The 22,336-nt window shown below is 44.5% G+C and overlaps 1 protein-coding gene across 1 annotated transcript in view; it reads right to left on the reverse strand.

The window, feature by feature from the left end:
• adarb2 (adenosine deaminase RNA specific B2 (inactive)) overlaps nt 1–22,336 on the reverse strand; it is a 121,564-nt gene that overhangs the window by 19,498 nt on the left and 79,730 nt on the right. The window contains exon 4 of the mRNA XM_042068505.1: nt 3,301–3,415. Within this exon, the coding sequence (XP_041924439.1) occupies nt 3,301–3,415 (115 nt within the window). The remainder of the gene's footprint in view (nt 1–3,300; nt 3,416–22,336) is intronic.

Genomic DNA, 22,336 nt, shown 5'->3' on the forward strand with positions numbered 1-22,336 from the left:
CATTTTGGTTATGCCATTATTAAACCTGCAAATCACCCTAAAGTCACAACTAAATGTTAATCTTGTTAAACAAAACAATACTGAGCAAGGTAACATTTTGTAGCTCCTCTGAGTGGATGAATTTGTACTGGTGACCTGAGCCTCTGTTGAGCCCTGGGCAGTATTTTTCAGAAATGGATCAGTGGACGCATCCCCTCTCCCACCAGCCTGCATTATCCCCAGCTGGTACTTAGGCAACTGGTAATTGGCAGCAAATGGTAATTAATGGTATTTACACTGTGAAGTGTACTTGTGCTGGAGGGGCAGCTTCTCGTGATGGTGAAAGGTTAATCACCATCGTTACACATGCATTTTCCAAATGGGTTTCGCCTAATAAGAAAGCAAACGGAAAAGAAAGCAGATCATCAATTTCTCAACAAAGTCATCCCCTTGTCATAAGAAACCATCAAAATGATGCTTTCAATTCTCCTTGACTAAAGGACGTTAAATAATTTCAAAAACACTCATTGTCCGTGCAAAAGAACCAATTACTTCAGTCTGTCTCACCGTAAGCTTTAAGCTTTCAAACATCACCTCACAAAATGTCTGGAACAAACGGTGAAAGTCTATTTTTAAGAAAAAAAGATTTTTTTCCTTCATAATTACAAAATTAGCATTAAATCCATTTTCTCCAGTAGCATGAAGGCTCGACAAGGTCAATGTGTGTGGACTCATTTCCATCACATTACAGCCGAGAAAGATTCAGGAGGCGATGTTTCAGAAGTCGCTCTGTCATTGCTAAATGCACAAAAAATTAAATGAGGTCAAAGAGGGGCTCATCGTCAGGATGAGTCAACATTAAAGACTGTTGTCCCTCAAATGGCTCACGTTGGTGGGGAGAGTGAGGTGCCAAATGTGTTACTATAACAGACATGAACTTTAATTATCAGTCACAATGTGGGGGGACATTTGCAATTTTTGCAGTCTGACAGGTAAGACAGCAGACACATAGCTCCATTATACGGATGCACTCTATAAAAACAGGCGCGTGCCCACAGCACAACCATGATGTTTTACTCTTTTCAAAACTTTTACAAGTTCTGAGAAAAAAAAGGGTTATGTGTAGAAATGATTGCATGTGCAAGTGCTAACTAGAGTCTTGTTGGTACGAATGTTGCTGTGATCTTCACTGTGTAAAAGAGAGCAGGGGACAGGGGGAAATCAACCTTGATATACTAACAAAACCAACAAGACTCCTGAAAATGAATATGTTCTCAGGAGCACACTGTTTCCAGACGACCCAATTCACAGGGGAAGCACAAAAAGAATGTACTGTGTGGGCTAAACCTAATAAAAAATAAAAGATGAAAACCCTGTTATAATCAGTGAAATCCCTCCTGAACCCACTTCTAGTATGAGAATCTCTTCTTTAAATAATCTCCTCTCTCCAAAGACAAAGACACGAGGACAGGAAACTGCTAAGGATTCAGCTCTGCTGTCAGACCACTGATGTTGTGAAGGAAGGAGATTTCCAAATCATCCACACTGCGCTGGGCTTTAAATGGGATTCTTTACACTGAGTCTTATTTACTCCATCACTCTGCCTGATTCACATCCTCTCTATCCTCCTTGCAGATCGCCAACAAATAAAAGACAAGCAATCTTATTCAGGTTAAAACATTCTCCATGGGCTTGGATGTGTGTACGAGAGTGAGTGAAGACAGGGTACGTTTGGGAGGGGAGGGGGGTCCAGTGGTTCAAAGTTGAATCCTCATTAGTATTCTGCCAACGAGGGGCAGAGTCTGAGACATCCAATAGATGTCTCACAACCAAGAACAGAGCCCCTAGTGCTTCTGTCAAGTTTGTGTCTGCTAGCCCCATGCCACAAATACTTGGGCTGCCAGCGTCTGGATCTTTGAAGATAACACACTTATTAATAAACAAACAGACCAATTATTGGGTGGCAGGCAGGGAGTGCGTGTGTGTGTGTGCGCATGTGTGTGTGTGCGTGTGTGTGTGTGTGTGTGTGTGTGTCTGTGTGTGTGTTTAGAAGAAAGAGAGAGAGAGAGAGAGAGAGAGAGAGAGAGAGAGAGAGAGAGAGAGAGAGAGAGAGAGAGAGAGAGGGAGAGGGATGGGATTAGGGTCAAGGCAACGGTGATCTCACTGAAGTAGAAATTGATGAGCTGCTGGCCCCTCAAAGGGAATCTCGATACTGATACCGCCACTGACCCCCAAACAGTCTGGCAGAGCCCAAGCGAGAGATAACGCGCTCAGCTAAAAATAAACAAATGCTACATTACCAGCGCTAAACACCAGCACCCTGCACTGGCACAACACATCTGCTAGTGGCTCTGTATCACTCTGCTACCAGCACAATTCACTGGGAAGAGGCCAAGAGAACCACAAACATGGATGAGGCTGCCTAATGTTTCTAAAGCATTCTCTTTATGATATGGCATGGCATGGCATGGCATCATTTGTTAATGATCAGTTGCATTCACAATATGGTTTAGGCCCAAAGGTAAAAACACTTATCAGAAGCATTAGTATTATGTAATGAAACATACAAGGTTGAAATTCGAGAGTTCAGATGTTTTGTTAAATTTATGTTTAATTTATGTTTATGTTACATTAGCAATTAAGGATGCATTTCTAAACCAATTTGCCTTATTTTGGCCAAGGTCCACACAGGGCCATAGCTAAAAAGTATAGGCATCAGTCCAAAAACAGATTGCTAAACCAATTTTGTGTTAATTACAGTCAATCCAGTATTCTACATTGCCAAACATTACATTTGCATAGACCTAGGTTAATTGCACTTAAATACTACAAATTCCAAATAAGTATTGGTAGGTGCAGCTATTTATTAAAATCATTTAATCATTAACTTTGGAACTTGGTAAGTTAGATTGAAAAGTAAGATTTATTTTATTTAAGAATCACACGGACAAAAGCTTGTTTGCTCAAAAAGGAAAATGTATCAAATCTGGTCCAACTGCCACAACTCAAAAGTAGCACACAGCCAATTAAGGAGCAGTGTGCCCAGTGGCCCATCCTGATATCATGAATATAAGGCTGCAGAGTTCCAGCCTTCACTCTCCTGCTTTCTATCTCTCCCATTGAGGATCCGTTTCAATATTTAATGTCCCAGTGGCTACAATTCTCTCTGGGCACACAGTACAGTACACACTCTCCTCAGCAGGTGTGGCGGGTTGCCGTGGAGCTGAGAGCTCTGTATTGCACAGGGGTTGAATAATTCACCACGGTGTATTCCTATTTTTTATAAATAAATAAAGGTGAATGAAAATGTTCTTGCCATACCTCTGGTCATTACGATGCCTGCCAGGGCTTTGTGACGTGCATGCATGGGGGAGGAGCAGCCTGCCAGCTCCCAGTATTTCTCTCTCACCAAGTGGAATATTGCGTCTGCAAAGTCCTGCAAGAAACAATGAAGGTTTCCTTCACTTTTCTCATCCATGCAAGCAGGTGGGATGTGATTGCTTTCTTGTGAACAAAGAATTTGTTTATTGTTATGATATTCACAGGGATACCGGTTAACATTACAACGTTTGATTCATTCTACTCAAGAGTGGTTTAATGATGTATTTAATGTGTTTAACTACAAATGTACATGAAATTTAGACTAAACTACACACATATGAATACAGATTTAAACATTGTTATGGGGCTTCAAAGAAAGGTCTTAGTTAACACATTAGTGATGTATTATTGACATGTGACACAGTAATTACAGCACATTTACTCCAATGACACACGGGTAAAAGATTTACTAAGTACTGGTCTGTTATGAATAGCTAATGTAGCACAAGACCATCTGCTCTTAAGAAATCTACTCATGTACAGTTCATTTGTTTGCCACTTCTGAACAGCTGAGCGGCTGAGTTTCGGCACCACACACACACACACACACACACACACACACACACACACACACACACACACACACACACACACTGCGCTGTGTCACGTCTGCAGCGCTGTGACATTCCTTCTGGCAGCGCTACTAGTGGGGCAGCCCTCGCTAATTCATGTCAAAATGTTTGCCACAGGAAAAATAATTTGATGACAATAAAGCAGCCGACTCGGGCTGGACAGCGAGCATTAGTGTGAAACACTCACGCTAATGAAATGCGGCGATTTGTTTGGTGACATCAGAGAGGCGTGCCATCTGTGCCCGCCGCCGAGTGTGGGCCCACAGTGACTGAGCACATGGCGCCTGGCGGAAAGGCACTGCGGCCAACTTCCCTGCCCCCTCCAATCCCACTCATTCTGACTAACAGATGTTACCAACCTACACATCGGGTCCACTTCATCTCACCAATGCCACTAGCATGTCTGTTTTTTTTTGTTCCAAGTAATTTATAAGATTAATACCATCTATGCATAAATGTACATAAAATAACCACACAGCACACACACCAACCACCCACTTACATACCCCCCAACCATACACGCATGAACAAACACACACACACACACACACACACACACACACACACACACACACACACACACACACACACACAAAGCAGCTGATTGCTCTAGACCGTGATGCCTGCTGACAGCTCTGACGGTTTGCTGGGCTGGCCCCTCGGTGGCCACAAGGCTATTGATGGCTCAGGAGACATGGCGCAGCGCTCCATAAAAGCCATTACCAAGCATATTGGTGTTTATGGCCCCGCTGGAGCTGTGTGCGCGGAGCTTGCTGACCGCGCGAGGACGTCCACTGCTCTCGCCCACCAGCGGTGCCAGCGGAGAGGTAAACCCAGAGCGCAGCGATAAAAGAACGCTCCCAGTTTTGCCTGATTGTGTAATCATCCCAACTCCCTAACCCCCCCCCCCCCCCCGCCTGCCCCTCCACAGAGGTGGCGGCATCCCACAATGCCCTTGGGGAGATGGGCACGAGTCGGCGTGTAAATGAAGTTCCATTTGCTTGCAGCATCTGCTGAGTGACTGAAATGATGTGAAAATTGAAAAAGGAACAATGAAAATAAATGTAATGTGATCATTCCATATTATAGCTAACTGAATGTGCTGATGGTCTCAATGCTTCAGCTGTGCACACTGGCTTTATGGATGCAGAAAATTATGAATGGGTGTCACCACTGGACAGACTTGTCCCCAATTGGTCAAAAGATCAGAGCTGGATCGCTGATGTCTCAGCACCTTTTCCCCCAAGGGATTAAAAAAGCTAAACCTTGACTCTGAATTCTAAGGTCATGTGTTTGCCTTTAATGAATGTAAATTGAAAGGAGTCACCCTGACTGAGGCACAGGAACCCTGTTAATCAGGAGACCGGTCAAAAACCCTTTCAATTATGCATACTGTTCAAATAATGAACAATCAAGAAAGTGTCCCTCCATTTCCTTTGAACTAGCCTAAGCAACACATTGCTAAAATGTCTCTTCACCTAAATTAACCATAGAAATCAAAGTCACCTCCATAAAAATACTCAAGAGGACAAGAGCTGATATTAGAAATACTGCAGCTATTCAAAATGAAGTGGTGGGTTACCATCTGGCGGCAGACCAGGTTTTTGCATTGTTTCCAAGCCAAATGTTGTCAATCCTCACTGTTACTAAAGAGTGCCCTTGGCCATTCTGCAAGTTTAAAGTAAAACATATAATGGTGGCACCCTACCTTCTGAAATAAGAATACTGTACATATTGTAACGTCGGTGTATGAGACTGGATGCTAGCGGTTCCCACAATGCACTGCAGCTGGGGTTCCGGGAGAACTTTGGGGGGGTTATTGTGTGTGTTTTTGTCTTTATTTACTGTTTATGGATGTGTTTTAGTGTAGCGTGAATCCCTCTTTAGTTCTGCCTCTTGTGTGACCCTTTTTGTCGGTGTGAGTGTGACCACCCTCTGCGTGTACTGTATGAGTGTTGTTGACTAACCTTGTGTGTGCCATGTATTGTTGTTTGTGTCCCTGCTTCTGACTAAATAAACCAGCTTGATGTGAAGCGGCCTTGCCATTACAATATATTCTTGGAATTCTATTCTCACTTTAACATGGACTTAGGGAGCCGATGTGTGCAAATGAACACACACAAACACACACACACAGAGTGACACAGTGTGAGGGAAGGGTTGATTTAAACCACCAGTTGAAGCACTTCAATACCCTTTAAATCCTAACTAATGATGGAGAAGAGGGATGAGCATCCTCTTGGCAGTCTCTCACACTGCATCTCCCTCATCATTTTGTGTTCACTACCTTGTAGAATGTGAGTGTTGATTTACTACAAAACACTTTTGCTATTTAAAAAAGTCAATATTCTATCAAAAGCAATTCACTATGTTGACAATCACAAACCATAAGGCAACACCACACCTTGAAAGAGACAGCACAAGATGTCGGCCTGGTTGGGTGTGAGAGTTCAGTCCGTGGGTCTGCATTTAGGAGTGGTGCAGCAGAACCACTGGCACTGGTGACCTTGTGAATGTCTGACAAGGATAAGAGTCTCTACATCACCCCATAAAGCAGGACTATTAGCATTATAACTTTAGATTTAAGATTAACTATTATAACCTATTTGAGTCTGGAGTACTTGGAGGTCAGATTCTAACAGAGGTGTGTCCAGATGGGAGGTCTGGGATGGCCCAAGTCATAACATTGTCTACACAATAACACATCATAACACATCATAACATTGTCTACACCTTGTAACATTGGGGAATAAATGGCAGGTAATTGAAAGGTTTATCCATTCCAGATTAAAAATAGATATTTGTGGATACATTGCAGCCTATAGCTGTTTTCCGTGTATGTCAGTTAATCAGCCAGTGGCTAGCTTAGCTTTCCTGAACAACCAGTCTGTCTAAGGCATTATCCCATCTGTCATTTGTTAGGTGTTGTGTTGTTTACTAATGCACAGTTATATTATTCCAATATATCTAACTAGAAACCCATGGGAGAATCAGTATAAGTTTGTCTGTTGATTGAAAATGTGTCTTCACTTATTATATAGGCTATATCTTTAATGTTCATCTCACATTTGTAATGCTTTGGTTTAACCTGCTGTGGTAAAACAACAGCAAATGAAAGCAAATATATTCACCACCACATTGCTCATGGATCGATTTCAACTCAATAAAAAGAGTAAAACTTGCTTCAGCAAACAAATATCTCTACAAGCCACTGCTAACAAGCAAACACATATCTCTACAAGCCACTGCTAACAGCAAACAAATATCTCTACAAACTCTTTTTCTTGTGTAATGTGGAATGTCACTGCAAGCTGTGCATTCGTCTCCCCTCAGAAGTCAATATTGTGCCAGGAACACAAATGTCAAGGGGGAATTTTCTCCACTGACCCCCAGGGCTCGGTGGAGGGACTAGGGGAGAGTTTTTTTTTTTTTTAAACTGCTGTATAATTTTGTGTAGAAACTGGAAAACTGTCCAGTAACATGACATTAAGAAGACATTAAATTGAATAGTGCTAATAACCAGTAAATGCACCAAATCGTATGCTGCCAATTTACTTCTAAATAGTACTGAGAAATAATGTACATTTTCAAACATATTAAACAACTGAGCTATGTATTGTGAGGGTACATATTGCATGCATCTCTGTCCTCAAAGTTTAGAAAAAAGAGAAAAATGTCTTGTAATATAAAGACATGGAGTCTGACTGCCTGGTCATGTATGGCCCACAGCACTACAGCATGGTTTACAGTGCACCTCTATGTGGAATCACACTCTCTGTATAAGGCCATTCAATGCCTGATCGTCAGAGTAATCAATTAGATCCAGTCAAACAGCAGTGAAAAAAAAAAACTAAATTGATATTGATTGTATATTTTTTTGAATTCTGACCTTACTATATGAAGGCATGCGCCAAACATAGGACAATGTAGGTGGGCTAAATTGCTATACTGGTTGGCCTCACTAATACTTTGTTTTGAAAAACCTGCATCCTCTCCAACAAACACACACATACAGTAGACACTTGCATAGACACACAAAACACACGCACACAGTTCAATAACTGGGGGCGAATACATGGAACAGTGGTGGGGGCGAATATGTAGAGCTATGGAGCAATGGTGTGGTGTTGTGGGGGGGGGGGGGGGGGTTAATACTGTCTTGCAATTAACTACGCTGCTTATGTGGGGGGGGGGGGTGACATATCTTTCAGCAGGGTCGCCCATTGTGGCACTGGACCCTGCAATATCCTCTCATGGGAATCCAATCATATGACCACATGTGCAAGGGTCATCATTTTCCCCCTCTCTCCTTTCTAAGGCCTGGCCACCTTATCAGGGCCCCGCAGAGTGGCAATGGCCGCATATAAACGGGGCCACGTCAAATATTTCTTCGTGGAGGTATTTAACAATTAATTCTGTACGTTTTAATGGTGTCTTCCTAGACCTATATCATCCTGCCTTAGGCTCCCTACTGCAGACAGGAAGCCTTGTGAAAGTTGATATCTATTCAGTTGACCAAACCTTGCCTTTGGGAAATTTTTTTCTTTTATAAAAAAATCATCTGAGTGTCCAGAGCCCCTGCCGCGAGGAGGATTTTTTAAACCCTTGGTGGCTCGCTGTAACCTCTGCTATCAGACTTCCCCTCTCTTTCTGCTGCAGTCTGCCTTGAAATGAAAAACAAAAAAGTGCAAGAGACACGCAGATACTACAGCTCTTATTTGATTGTGCTCCTTTTCTTTGTTTCATGACAGGAAAACAGATCTTGACCGACAATGTCCCTAGAGGATGAACTACAACGCACAGGTTTTCTTTGTCTTCTGAAAAGAAAAGTGTCACACGATGTTGCCTCAAACGATGTCCAACCTTTTCCACCCGGACCCCCTCTCTCTCTCTCTCTCTCTCTCTCTCTCTCTCTCTCTCTCTCTCTCTCTCTCTCTCTCTTTCTTCCTTTTTTCTCTGCACAAAGTCCAGATGGCCATGCAGTCTGTGGAACAGATTTCCACCCAGCAATGCTTTTAGCTCCATCAGCAGGGTGTTGTCACTCAGATCAGCCAGGCTGTGCCACAATAATCATAAAACAGCCTTTTTTTCCCTTCACCAGCCACATGTCTGACACCAACCGAAAAACAGAGAGAGAGAGAGAGAGAGAGAGAGAGAGAGAGAGAGAGAGAGAGAGAGAGAGAGAAAACCAGTGATGTATTAGGGGAAAACAAGAAAGTAGGCTGAGCATTCGGTACCTGACCCCAGCCGCTGCCCTCTCTCCCTCCCCCCACGTTCCCTCGCGTATGCATGAGGGGAGAGCGGTGCCGTGCCACCTGAGCGACCAAGCGTACACCTGACCCCCACAAAACAGCCCAGGCAACTGCACCGCTCCACAAAATCTCCCCGAGAGATGACCTGACCTGGAAGCTATTACACCTGAGGTAATGGCTTACAGAGCAAGGGAGGGGGGGGGGGGATGGGGGAGGGGAGAGAGAGAGAGAGAGAGAGAGAGAGGGAGAGATGGGGAGAGATGGAGAGAGAGGTGAGAAAATGAGAGAGGGAAAGAGAGAGAGAGAGGTGGGTAGAGACGGTGGTGTGGTGGACTGTGGTGCGTAAAAGACAAACGACCTTGTTTGAACATGGACTCTCTGGCCTACATGGCGGAGATCCTTCCCGCTGCTCCAGCACGTGGATGTGATGTGATGTGCAAACTAGGCCCTGGCTGCTGCAGACGACCAGAGTGTCTCTTAGCGCAGAGTAGCCAATGCAAACGGACAGGGATGGCAGGTGACAGCAGCACGCACACGCGCAGGTTCGGAGGGCGCGCTCCGCACTCGCTGACAGCTTACACACCCCATTATGGAGACGCGGATGTGAAATGAACGATGGCGTTGCTTCGTGCAAGCAAGTTTGCACAATGGGATGCTGAGTGCCACAGTTTTCTGACAGCGTTGGCTGATCGTACATAGAGATATGACTGTTACGATCACATCACCACCCGCAAACAAACAAAATAAAAATAAATAAACTCCAGTCGTTGGCACACAGTCCAAGGTCTGCGACAAAATGGCATCTATAGTATATGCACTACTTCTGTGCAGAAATTTGACACTTCTAACAGTAAGTAGTTTTGGGGAAATCAGTTTGTCATCTCCAGTGTATTCTAAAATGTTATCACTTCTGTGCAACAGAAACTTTTTGTTTTGCCAACAGAAGAAAAAGTTTGACTACTGTCATAGAAATGCAGTAACTGTTGAAGCAGCACATGCTTCAGGCTTATTTTAGTTCTCACTCTCTCTGTTTCTCTCTCTCTAACTCTGTGCAGAGATATGAGTCTGTGTGTCCTTGTGTACGTGTATTTGTGTAGTGGGAAGCACATTATCTGTCTAACAACAGCCCCCTGGCACCAACCACAAACAGCTTTAACAAAAGAACTGAATTCAATATAGACAGTGGTAGTAGAACTCAGATCAGGACTTACAGCTGCAGTTCAGAGGCTCTGTCACAGCTCATTTCAAGAACCCGTTCAAAGCATCATTCAATAAATTATCTTTGTGCACCGCTGCTGAATGCTGGTCTCAAAACGAAGCAAGCACCTTTCACAAAGAGTCATTCTAAAATAGTTTCAGTGTTGAAAATATGAGCACAAAATACTAATGCTGATGATTATAGACCCAAAGGAAGAGAAGGTGCTTAAAGGCCATTTCAGTGGCTGTGTGTCAATCCCACCTGATTAACCCCGGCGTCAAGATAAAAAAGAGAGGATATGAACAAAATAGCTTAATAATGTGATGTGGTGTAAAACACACATCGGCACCTTTATCCATAATGCATCAAAAGGGAGAGAAAAATGACTGCATCAAAGGAATAACATGACCTGCCCTGGAAGGGAGCAGTGGTGAGGTGTGGGGGTGGGGGAGGGGAGGGGGGGGGCAGTGGCAACATGAAGAGGAGTGGAAATGAGAGGGCTGGTGATGTGCTTTTAACGAGCGGCACTCGGCTGTGCGGCAGCGTGGCGGGGGAGGGCGGCTACGCCGGCAGTGGCGAGGGCCATTCACACATCACTCATTAATCCGCTCATCAGCCAGGAGGACCCTGCCGCAGAGGAGGCTGAGGTCGCTAATGATGGGCCGCTGGCGCGGACGCACACGCACACTCACACTCACACACGCACACTCACATCATCGCTTAACCAGCGGCCGTTTTCTAAACGCTGCCCATGCCGCACAGCTTCCACACACGCCACTGACAACTGCAACAATTATGTGGAAAGATAGATCAGCTGCTATCTCGGGGTCAGGATCTCTTTACAGCAATGTTTTTTTGGCACGTGTCAAAAGGTCATCAACACTTGTATCAATTTAAAAATGTGTCTGGACGATGCCCATGTTGCTAATCACACACAGAACATGCAACATATTCAGCAGAGAGCCTTTGCTGCAATCAGTGCAGCCATTCTAGTCAGCAGCCAAATATATATATATATATATATATATATATATATATATATATATATATATATATATATATATATATATATATTTCTAAAACTGATAGTTCCGGTCCTTGACTGTGATTGGCTGAATCGCGTTCGATGCAGTTGTAAAATGCAGTATAAACATACACCTTGACCACATTTCATTCTATGTTACTGTGCTACCATAACTTGATACAAAGTTAAAGTAGCTGCGTCTTGACGTTGCTTGGCAACCATTCAGATAGAGGAAATATATTTCTTGGCGGAAGAATGATTATCTATGAATAAATCGTTACATTTCTAGTTGCTGTGCCTTCACTTTATGAAACTTTGCCAGGTATTTATAGTAACAGTTTTAGAAAAGCAATAAGCCACTCAAGTCCGTAGGTTACACTGATTCTACAACAGCTAAGGGGGAGTTTAGGCATTCCGCTAGCGGGTCGTGCCCCTTAGCTGTTGTAGAATCAGTGTAACCTACGGCCTCTCAGGGCTTATTGCTTAAATATATATATATTCCATGGGAAATAAACACAGGGGATGGACCCAGCCATAACAATCCAGCAAATCAACTCTTCAGGAACTTAACACTGATAAGCCCAAACTGATAAGCCCAAATATCAACAGCCTTTCTCCAGAGTCATTGATTCTATCTTTACATAAACAAAAATAAATAAATGCTAGCAGAAATTTCAGGCACCCAGTCAGATTTGCAATGGACCCTTTTGCCATTTCCCTCTGTCTGAAAGTAAATTTGGCAATGCATGGTGTCTAATTTATCATTTTACACAGTGATTCCAAAAAGGAGCAGCTTCCACAAACCAAAAGCCAATGTAAACAAAATCCATTGCTGTGGAATCGCTTGAAAAAAGGAAATGGGAAAAAAGCCAACCCACACCTCCTGGTAATCTCACACATGCATGGAGGGGCCACTTTCATGTGCTCAGCAAAGGGAACCATTTAAACACGTCTTCTGAAGTGCAGCGGGAACCATCCTCTGTATTTTTTTCTAAGTGATAGTGTGTTGACCGTCATGCTGATGCCAAAGAAAAGTCATCTCTGCTGCGACTGAAGATATCAGCCGCTCGGCTTTTAGGCTGACCACACAGCTGCCAATCGGCAGACTTCTGACCACGGCCGCGCTTTCAACTCGAGCTTAAGGATTGTTGCCAAGGTGCTGAAAGCACATACGTACATCACCAAGATTAGCAACATTTACACACACTGCAGATAATCTTAGTATTTGTACAGCACCTACATACAGTATATATCCCCCCCACCAACACATACAAACACACACACACTGAATACTAAAGAATTTGGACCTGGAAGGATATGGGGGGGGGGGGGGGGTGTTCTGTCTATGGTTGACAGAGTAGACTGGAACCCCTTTGCCATGTCTACTGGTCCTACCTTTCTGAAAACCCTCTAGCAAGCCATACATCATGAAATATTGATATGGTTCCAGGAGACTGCCACACCTGACATTTGATTCATAGCTCAAGGTGTTTGTTTGTTTGCTTTTTCCCTCTAAACGACACAATGAGGGATCAAGGGAAAATGTCAGATGCACCGTGTTTGCATGGAGAAAGTCTCAAATCAGAGATGGCTAAAACAGGGCATAACTGAGAACTTGAAAAATGTGCTCGCATGGCTGACCTGTGTGTGTGTGTGTGTGTGTGTGTGTGTGTGTGTGTGTGTGTGTGTGTGTGTGTGTGTGAGAGAGAGAGAGCGAGAGAGTGTGTGTGTTGCCTTATGGTTTGTGATTATCAACATAGAGAATTGCTTTGGATAGAATATTGACTTTTTAAATAGCAAAAGTGTTTTGTAGTGAATCAACACTCTCACTTTCTACAAGGTAGTGAACACAAAATGATGACGGAGGTGCAGAGTGTGAGAGTGTCAAGAGGATGCTCATCCCTTCTCTCCAACATTAGTTAGGATTTAAAGGGTATTGAAGTGCTTCAACTGGTGGTTCAAATCAACCATTCCCTCACACTGTGTCTCTGTATGTGTGTGTTTGTGTGTGTGTGTGTGTGTGTGTGTTTGTGTGTGTGTGTGTGTGTGTGTGTGTGTGTGTGTGTGTGTGTGTGTGTGTGTGGGTGTGGGTGTGTGTGAGAGAGAGAGAGAGAGTGTGTGTCTGTATTTGAATGGACTATATCTCCAGTAGCAATACAAGTGGTGGGGCAGCCTAAAGAACTCCTGGGTGCCACAATATTATGTTCACAAGGCCTTTTCACAAGCCAGTGACTTCATCATATTTCCATTGGCCAAGGAAAAGTAAAAAAAAAAGTTCAGGCTATCTCACCGCTTGGCAAAAATCAATAATTTGATTTCTTACAAGACTTCACATGGGTCAAAAACAATTCAAGTGCTCACCATTCCTTGCAAATATGACACTGTAGAAATATTATGCTGGACACTGTACATTTATGCTGGACAGTAAGAGGATACAAGCGTTCAGGCAGCATGCAAGGTTTTACTTTATAAGAGTCAGAGTAGTATAAGAGTAGTAAAATAATGAATGAATGTACAACAGTAGTGCCAATTTTGACCAAATCACTAAAACAGCCTTTTTAAAAATCTGAAAACAAGACATATCCAACCAGCCCTGAAGCATGGACAGGATGTGACAATGTGACAGTGTAGCAAGCTTTCTTTTTCCCAATCTGGCACTAACACTTCCGTAAACATAACAGACTGGTTCTGACAGCCTATCAATACAACAACAAGCAACACCTGTTTCCTTCAGGCATATTGCTGCTAATAGCAAATAAATATAGCAGAAAATCTAGCTGACTGACTGAACTAAATGAATCTTGCCTGATTCCCCACTATTGTAATTTGACCTATGAATACTATGTTTAACAGCAGTTCCTTGCAACCAGTTCCTGCAGTGGCCATATACTGCCATTAGGAGTTTTAATTGTCTTAAAACAAGAGACAAACAGCAGATCAAAACATGTTCAACAGTACTCAGTTTTACTATTTTTTTCTTTCACATCTGGTAAAGTATCTCGTAGTCATGCATATTGGAGAAAGTTATAAATTAGTTTTTGATATGTCCACAAATGGCTTTGTGTGGGTGTCTGATTAGCAAAGGTGTACTTCACGTGCACATCTACTGTAACATGCCTCTCTGCAGGAAAACATGTTCTTCTCCAATTAAAACAAGTGTAAAAATAAACACTGCTCAGATATAAGTAACCAATGACACACACACACAGCTCATACCTCACCACCTTTGCCTCTGAGGCAGAAAGGTAAAAAAAAAACACAAAAACAACTTTTAGACCAACTTTTCCTCAGACTCCACTAGAGGGAGCTAAGCGTTGGGAGAGACAAAGGTTTCCCACAAATGAAAGCCTGAAGTCATTACTCATTTAGCACATGCTTATTTAGGTGCATCCTGAGCACTCTGCATTATCTGACACCAAGGACTTCAAGCCCACACGTCAGAGGTCTTGGTGTGTGCTCTGAGAAAACATGAAACATTCTGCGAGGCTTTTCGCTAAAGCAGGCCAGAGGAAATGGATTTCCACTGTACCTCGTGCTGAAAATCCAAAAGCGCCGTGGCAGGTGTTAGGAGAGGAGTAGAACTCTAGCGCACTGAAGCGGAGCACACAGGAGAGGCCTTCTCAGTGGTCAAGTCAATATTTCATGAGAACACTGTCACACTTTTCACCTCTCTTTTAGAATGATATAATGGCTAATGCATTTGCATCAGCACCCTGGTCATCATCATCACCATTGTCGCCATTATTATTTAGGAGGAAATGTGAGAAAATGCTGCACTGACTGTCATGGCAGAAAGATGGGAGGCTGTTCTAACCAAACACTGCATATTTCACTAGGATGAGTCAGGAAAAAAATATTTTAAGGTTATTCCAGTCCATTAAGATGACCTGACGGTACCAGAATGATCCTTAAAATAAAGCCATTGGCATGCACTCCTGAACACTTCCTGTGCTCCAGGAAATGACATCGTAATGAGGTCACAAGGTGACCAGCCATGACAACGGAGTGTACAATCCCTTATTGGGTTACTCAGTGCTATGAAGCAAATGCAGAACACACTTAATGATGTCTAACAAGGTCAAGCTATGTCATGATAAAGAGATATGCATCATCACGTCACATCATCCCTCTGCCTCTCTCACACTGGCAAAATACAGCGCAGAGAAGACGGAACACATGATAAATACCTAATGGAGCTGGGTCTTTTTTTGACTTCAGGCCCTTGTTAAGAAACAAAGAAGACATACAGGCACGAATGTTCCACTGCTGGTGCATCTACACATTGGGTGAGGGTGAGGGAAGAGATGGACAAGCCATGCGGCTAATCTGCTGTGCTGTGGCATTGGCTCCGATATGGTAACCAGCAGGCAGGGATGGAAACCATTCTGAATTCAGCGAGCGCCTCTGTGCCCTACAACCAATCTGACGGCTAATTAATCCTGAAGGTCTTTTGTTCCACTGAGGTTTCCTCTCTTCCTCCCTCTCTCTCTCTCTCTCTCTCTCTCTATCTCTCTCTCCACAGTACTCTCATTCTGGCCCATGCAGCCCCTCCCTCCCCGTGCTTCCTGATCTACCTCCCTGCTCCCAGCCAAACAGCATTCATTCCCACAGAGTGGGGAACAGGCCGCCTGAATGGCTGCTTGTTTGGCCTTTTTTTGGTGGGGGGTGGGGGTGGGGGTTGGGTTTGTGAGATGAGGTACATACTCTGGTTCAGGTGATGGTCATCGGCATCTCTTTGCTCCCCTCTCCAGTGGAACACTGCCATCATAATGACTCTCTAAGCACACTTGTCTAACCACACTAGTCTCTCACTAGTACCCACACATTTATTACAAGTGGCTTGGGTTCATGCCACACTGGTGCATATCTCTAATGGACATAAGAGAGAACTCCAGAGCAGTCCAATGACATATAGTCTAAACAGTTCATCAGCACAACCCCATTACCCTCTGTACATCCATTAGATTGTCCAGGGATTTATCCTGTCCCCTCCATTTTACACTGAGGCTGAGGTGATGATTCCCCCCCCTCTCCTGAGCACAATCCAGCCCACTAGGTCCCTGTGGATCCCTCTTATTTCTCCCCATGGTAAATGTTACATTACCGTGTGAGAGGAGATCCATTCTGTCAGAGCTGGAAAGTTTCCCAGGGCCCCAGGTTAAGCAAGGACACACTGGCCGGCGTAGCCAGAGTTGGATGGGAGGGGAAAGAGGAGAGAGGCCCTCTGGGGATTCCAGCAGGCCTGGAGCCCAATGGGAGGGCTGAGGGTGCCACTTTTCAGCCTAGCCTTGCATGCCGGGGGTGGGGGTTGGGGTGGGGAGGCTCCGGGGATATGGAGTTGGAGGGGTGGTGGTGGTGGGGAGGTGTCAGTTGAAGTCGAGCATGGGCGAAATCAACCCCATTTCCCTGGCCCTATTTCCTGTAAGGTCGTTCAAAGGTCATGGCAAGCGCCGGTGTCGGTCAGCGGGCCGCCCTGTGTGCCTGTGGCGGCTCTCTTGCTGCCTGGCAGGCAGAGATAACCCCCACACAGTCCACCCGCCGGTGCCAAGGCTCGCTCCACACAGCCAATGATTTATCTGGAGCCATTTGGTACCTGAACGTCTATGAAATCGTAATGAACTTGATTATGTCCTTTAATGAAGTGTGAGGGGCTTCTCGGGGAGGTGATTAGCAGCCCCACACACTCCAGGGCCACCGAGAGCTGCTGCCTCCCTGCCGGCGCGCCGCTGAGCAGAGACTTCCGACGAGGCTTCCGTGTGCGAGCGGCGGCACGCTAGCAGCAGACCCTTCCCCGCGCTCCACACGTGTCACTCCCCCGCCTGAGGCCATGATCCACTCTGAAGACCTCTCAAGTGGACGCCGACTGGGGCAGACCGGGGGGGGGGTGGGGGGGGGGGGGGGGGGGTTTGCTGGTATGTTCTGGGCTTGTCTTTGGTAATAGACTACAGGGCTGATCCTCGTCTGGGCTTCGTTCACCCGACTCAGGGGTTTTTCACTCGGTGTCTGCTCTAAACGGCTTGCTGACATGGTAGAAAAGATTTAACAGTCTTATAGGTCACATTTTGCATAAGTATGAGGCCGTTTGTGATGGCCTTAACCTTTCCGTGCACAAAGTGGCCTTCCGTTAAAAGTGAAAACATTATTGTACAGACAGTGAGAGGCTAGCAAGACACGGCAGAGAAAGAGCTTCCTCTCCTTTATATACAGCTGACCATATGACAGACTACTACCTCTAACACATTACCACTATATCTCACATCACACTTGAAACAGGCCCTGATTCCCATGGGTGAGAAGTGCTTAAAAATCTCTATTACACCATATGTTCACTCTATGTAGACACACACACACACACACACACACACACACAAACACAAACACACAAAGACACACACACACACACACACACACACACACACACACTCAAACAACAAAATGCTGCATACTCTGCGCCAAATATTCCACACCCGGAGGGGTGCTAATCAATTTTGTTATAATCTGTTTTTCACACCTTGCACTGTGACTGAATTTCTATTTCTCTGAAATCATGGCACTCCATGCCCCCCACCCCCCCCCCCATCCCTCATCTTCTGTGCTGATATCAATTAATGATTTGTGCTTCATGGTTGTTGCGGAGGCTGAGGAGGCTGTTTGTGTTGGTAAAAATAAAGGTTTACAAAAAAAAGAAACAACAACAAATCAGTAAAATAGCTTCCTGCAGACGGGGTGACCTTCATGTGTTCAGGAATGAAACCTAATTCGCTGTGAGTAACAAATTACCATGCTGAATTACTCGGAGCCAATGAACACCTTATGTGGACTCAAGGAGCTGAAAGGTGCATCTGAAAGGTTGTAAATGATCTTAACACTCATATGTAATAGACCGCGAGACCTGGACTGCATCAAAACTGCCCGCAAGTATGGATGCTGATAAGTTAGAATAAATAGATGGGTAAATAAGTAAACAAATAAATAAACAAATAAATATATAAATGCATTTACTCTCATTTCCAATCCTTTTGTCACTGAAACTGTATCTGCATTAGCTTGCAATTTTGTGGTTCCCACTTCAAAGAGCCCTTCGATCAGCTGCTGATTTTCTCCACACACACACACATCTATAGACAGCCAGAGAAATGCCAGAGACCCATGGAACTCTGCACTCCCCACCTGTGCTCTCTTCATTACCCTCCCCTAATTGTGATTCTGCGCCTCGCTGCCATCTCCTTATTCACATCATCACTGATCCAAGGTCAGGAGAGAGGCAGGGTTAGGATGATTGTGCTGCCCTTCTCGGTGGCACGGCCTGATGACCTCCACGGCGTCCTTCAGCTGTTTGTGAGCCCCGTTGCGCCACCCGATGTATATTCTGTAAAGGCTTTTTCCTGTTGACTTGGCAACGGTGGAGATATTTGTCACTGTGCAGAGAGATTAAGTGGCCAATCAACCTCGGAAATGCAAGGGTAATCTTTCCATTCTGTAATGCGGCCAGCGCGCTCACACCAAATCACAATGGGCTCGACGGATGCTGCGGCGTGCCGGAGACTTTGAGCACTTCATAGGCACAGTTTAGATGCACAGATATGCCACAGCACAATCAATGCCACAGCACGGAGTAGCAGGACATTCCGAGCAGATGGCAATGTTTATAGTGCATTTAAATGCCCATTAGCTCTCAGTACACTGGTATCTATGTTGATATATAAATACATATTAAACATATTTACATATTCACACAGATGCGTGTATGTATGTGTGTTTGCATGTTGGATTCAGGTTGGCTTTGTCATTTCCAGCAGGCTGAGGGGCTGTGTGAAGAGAGTTATTGTGGGAGGCAGCCTGCCTGGGGCAACTCGCGTGGCCACCGCTGTCCCTCCTGGAGAGTATTCCAGCCCTGCCTGAAACACTCCCCCAACGGAGGCCCTGGCTGTCCTTCCTACACCCTAGTGAAGGTGACCCTTTGCTTTTCATCTCTCTCTCCATCTCTTTCTTTCTATCTGCATTCCCTTATTCCCCTTTCATATCTCTGGATACCATAACACATGTCACCAAGCCTAACATGCCAGCCTGTACTGCCTTTCACCATTTGATAGCACAAGACTGTGATACTAATTCTGCATGCAGAATACAATGTGCTCAAATTTAGAAAATACGGACATCTACAAAAAAAAAGCAAAACAAACAGCAATATTTGCAATAACAAAGAGCTAGCACAGCCATGGGGCCAGGGGCAGGTCGAGCACAAGGGCTGTAGAGATCAGGGAGCGATGCAGGGCCTTGATAACGGAGAGCCACTGGCAGACTTGGCACAGCAGTGGCATAAGACCCTCTGGGCCAAGACTGGCACCAAATCCCCACCCTGCTCTCACATCTTACAGCCATGGGTCGGGAGTGAGGTCCACAGAAACAGCAACAGACTCACAAATCTTTGCACACACACACACACACACACACACACACACACACACACACACACACACACACACACACATACAAAAACAACTTGTCTATACAAGTGTTCAAACACTCCCACAGAGTAACAGATATTGGACACGTTTAATAGCCCATTTCAGATGATCTCCTGTAGCATCAGGGGGAACTTTTGTGTTTGATGTGAGTGTGTGAATGTGTGTGTGTGTGTGTGTGTGTGTGTGTGTGTGTGTGTATGTGTGTGTGTGTGTGTGTGTGTGCGTGTGTGTGTGCAAGTGTGTGTGTCCTTCACCACTTCAAAAATGACTCGACAGCAGACACTGCAGTCTGACTTTCAAGAATTTCCACAAGCGAGCGCTTTTCTGGAACTAAAGCGGTGAGGCAAATCCTCCTCAAATCCCTTTAAACGGCGTGGCGGAAGGGGAGAGAAAGAAAACTTTCTCCCGGGCAGACACAAGCAGGTTGTTGGGTTGATGTTGTTCAGAGGGAAGGACAACATTTGGGCTGTCTGCTCCTCTCGGGCGAGAGGGGAATGTTAATATGACATTGGGCGTGAGATAGCGCACTCGGCGACGCATACACTCTCTGTAGGATCAATCCTCCAGGGCTGCACTGCGCTGTGCCGCGCCGACACACCCAGACCCATTCACCAACAGCCAGAGAGCAGCGCACAGCCAGAAACATGGCCGCTCGTCTGGAGGAGGCAGGAGGTGGAGGAGGATTTCCATACGAATTTCACAACAGACCAAATTCCTTTCTGCATCTGCACTGATGCTTTGGGTTAACAAAATACATAACAATAGAAACAAAAAAAACATTCTTCCTCAACAAATAAATCAAAAGGAATTTGTGCACTTGTTTTGCAGGTTATTAGATTTCCCAGTGCTGAAGAGGCATCTATATTAAATTTGCCACTATGTTGCCACTGCACTCTTTATGCAGAAAGTTGTTCACACTTCCTTTTTTGCATAAATGAGACTACTCCAGTGACAGTGACGGTCCTCTGTGTACCACTAAAAGTGCCTCATCAAATCATCTTGGAGGAGAAGGCAGAGCTCTGGGAGTGATGATCAGTGCATCAGTTTGCCAATCAGGGCTGAATGATGATAAATAATTGCTGCTTTGTGCCTCAGTTGAGGAAAGTACTTACTGATCACTACATAGTCAGGCTAGTGTCTTAATGAATGACTGCCATCCTTATGGGGATTGTAGTAGTAACATTCTAGGTATGAAATCTACATTATGTTACATCAACGCAAATTATAAAAATGTATTGAAACCAGGGGCGTCACTAGACCTTATTCACTGGGGCACGTGCCTTAGTAAAAGTCTCCAGTGCCCCAGTAAAATTCTAGCGCTGCTCTCGCTGGAAACGCAATTCATGAGCGCATCTCCGTGCCTGCTTTAGTCATGACTCGAGCCTGTCACTTACCAGCCAATAAAAATAAATAAGGAAAAAAAGAAAGGGGGCATAATAGCCAATCAGGAAATAGGACCTCTGTAGCTGGGTAAGATTGAACGCAACAACCAATGAAAATCGTTCACATGATTCTTCCGAGTGTTTCGTTGTACAGTGGAAACGGCTGGAGCTCATCACATCACTTTGAGCGCAGAGTAAGTCGTCCCCTGTTTTAACGTTACAACAAATTCACAACTTGTTTGAAAGAAAAAATTACAAGTTGATCGCTGTTTCAGAATGTTGCCCACATAATTAGCATCTGTTTTTCAATGCTTAGCGTCATTGTAGCCTAAATTTAGCAACAGTTTACCAGCTTGTGCTCTCTCCCTCACACACAGACTCACACCATGCGTAGGCTGCATGCACACATGCGGAGAATTAATAATGATTTACGTATACTGTAGAGAGAGTCCTGTAAAAGTAGCCTATACTGTTTGTGAAGCTGACCTACTGTAAAACTAAACATAGCCTTCTGATAAACTATTCAGAGATGGACATCAGAAAATTCTTCCTGAACAGAGGGAGAGGAACAGTGAGGAGAGATGAGGAGGATGAGGAGGGAGGTATGATAATTGCCTACATTAATGGTAACATTATGTTGGTAGCCAGTGCTGTGATTTGATCTATGGTTTAATGGCAAACTTAAATAAGTTTGCTGCATTTGCAAATGTAGCCTATAATAATCTATACAGAATCAGAGTAGCCTATAATATACTCTGATTCTGTGCAGATTATTATAGGCTACATTTGGAAATTATCACCAAAAGTCAGTATGAAGGCTTTAGTAGGCTATTTAAGCTACAAAGAACTGCTGTATTGCCAGGATGACTATATGACCCTTGCCTGGGAGGGATATCTCAATTTTGACTAAAAATAAGCTTCCCTTGTGTTAGTAGGAAAGCCTATTAAATTCATGCAGTGAGTATAGGCCTACTTATGCCTATGTGTGGATAGTGGCTGCAACAATTGAGGGAGAAAGTGCTGGTCCTACAGTATGACAGTGACAATAATGATTTGAAGCTTGTAGCCTACCCCTAGGCT

Source organism: Alosa sapidissima, chromosome 17 (genome assembly GCF_018492685.1).
Source record: "Alosa sapidissima isolate fAloSap1 chromosome 17, fAloSap1.pri, whole genome shotgun sequence".
NCBI classification, from domain to species: domain Eukaryota; kingdom Metazoa; phylum Chordata; class Actinopteri; order Clupeiformes; family Clupeidae; genus Alosa; species Alosa sapidissima.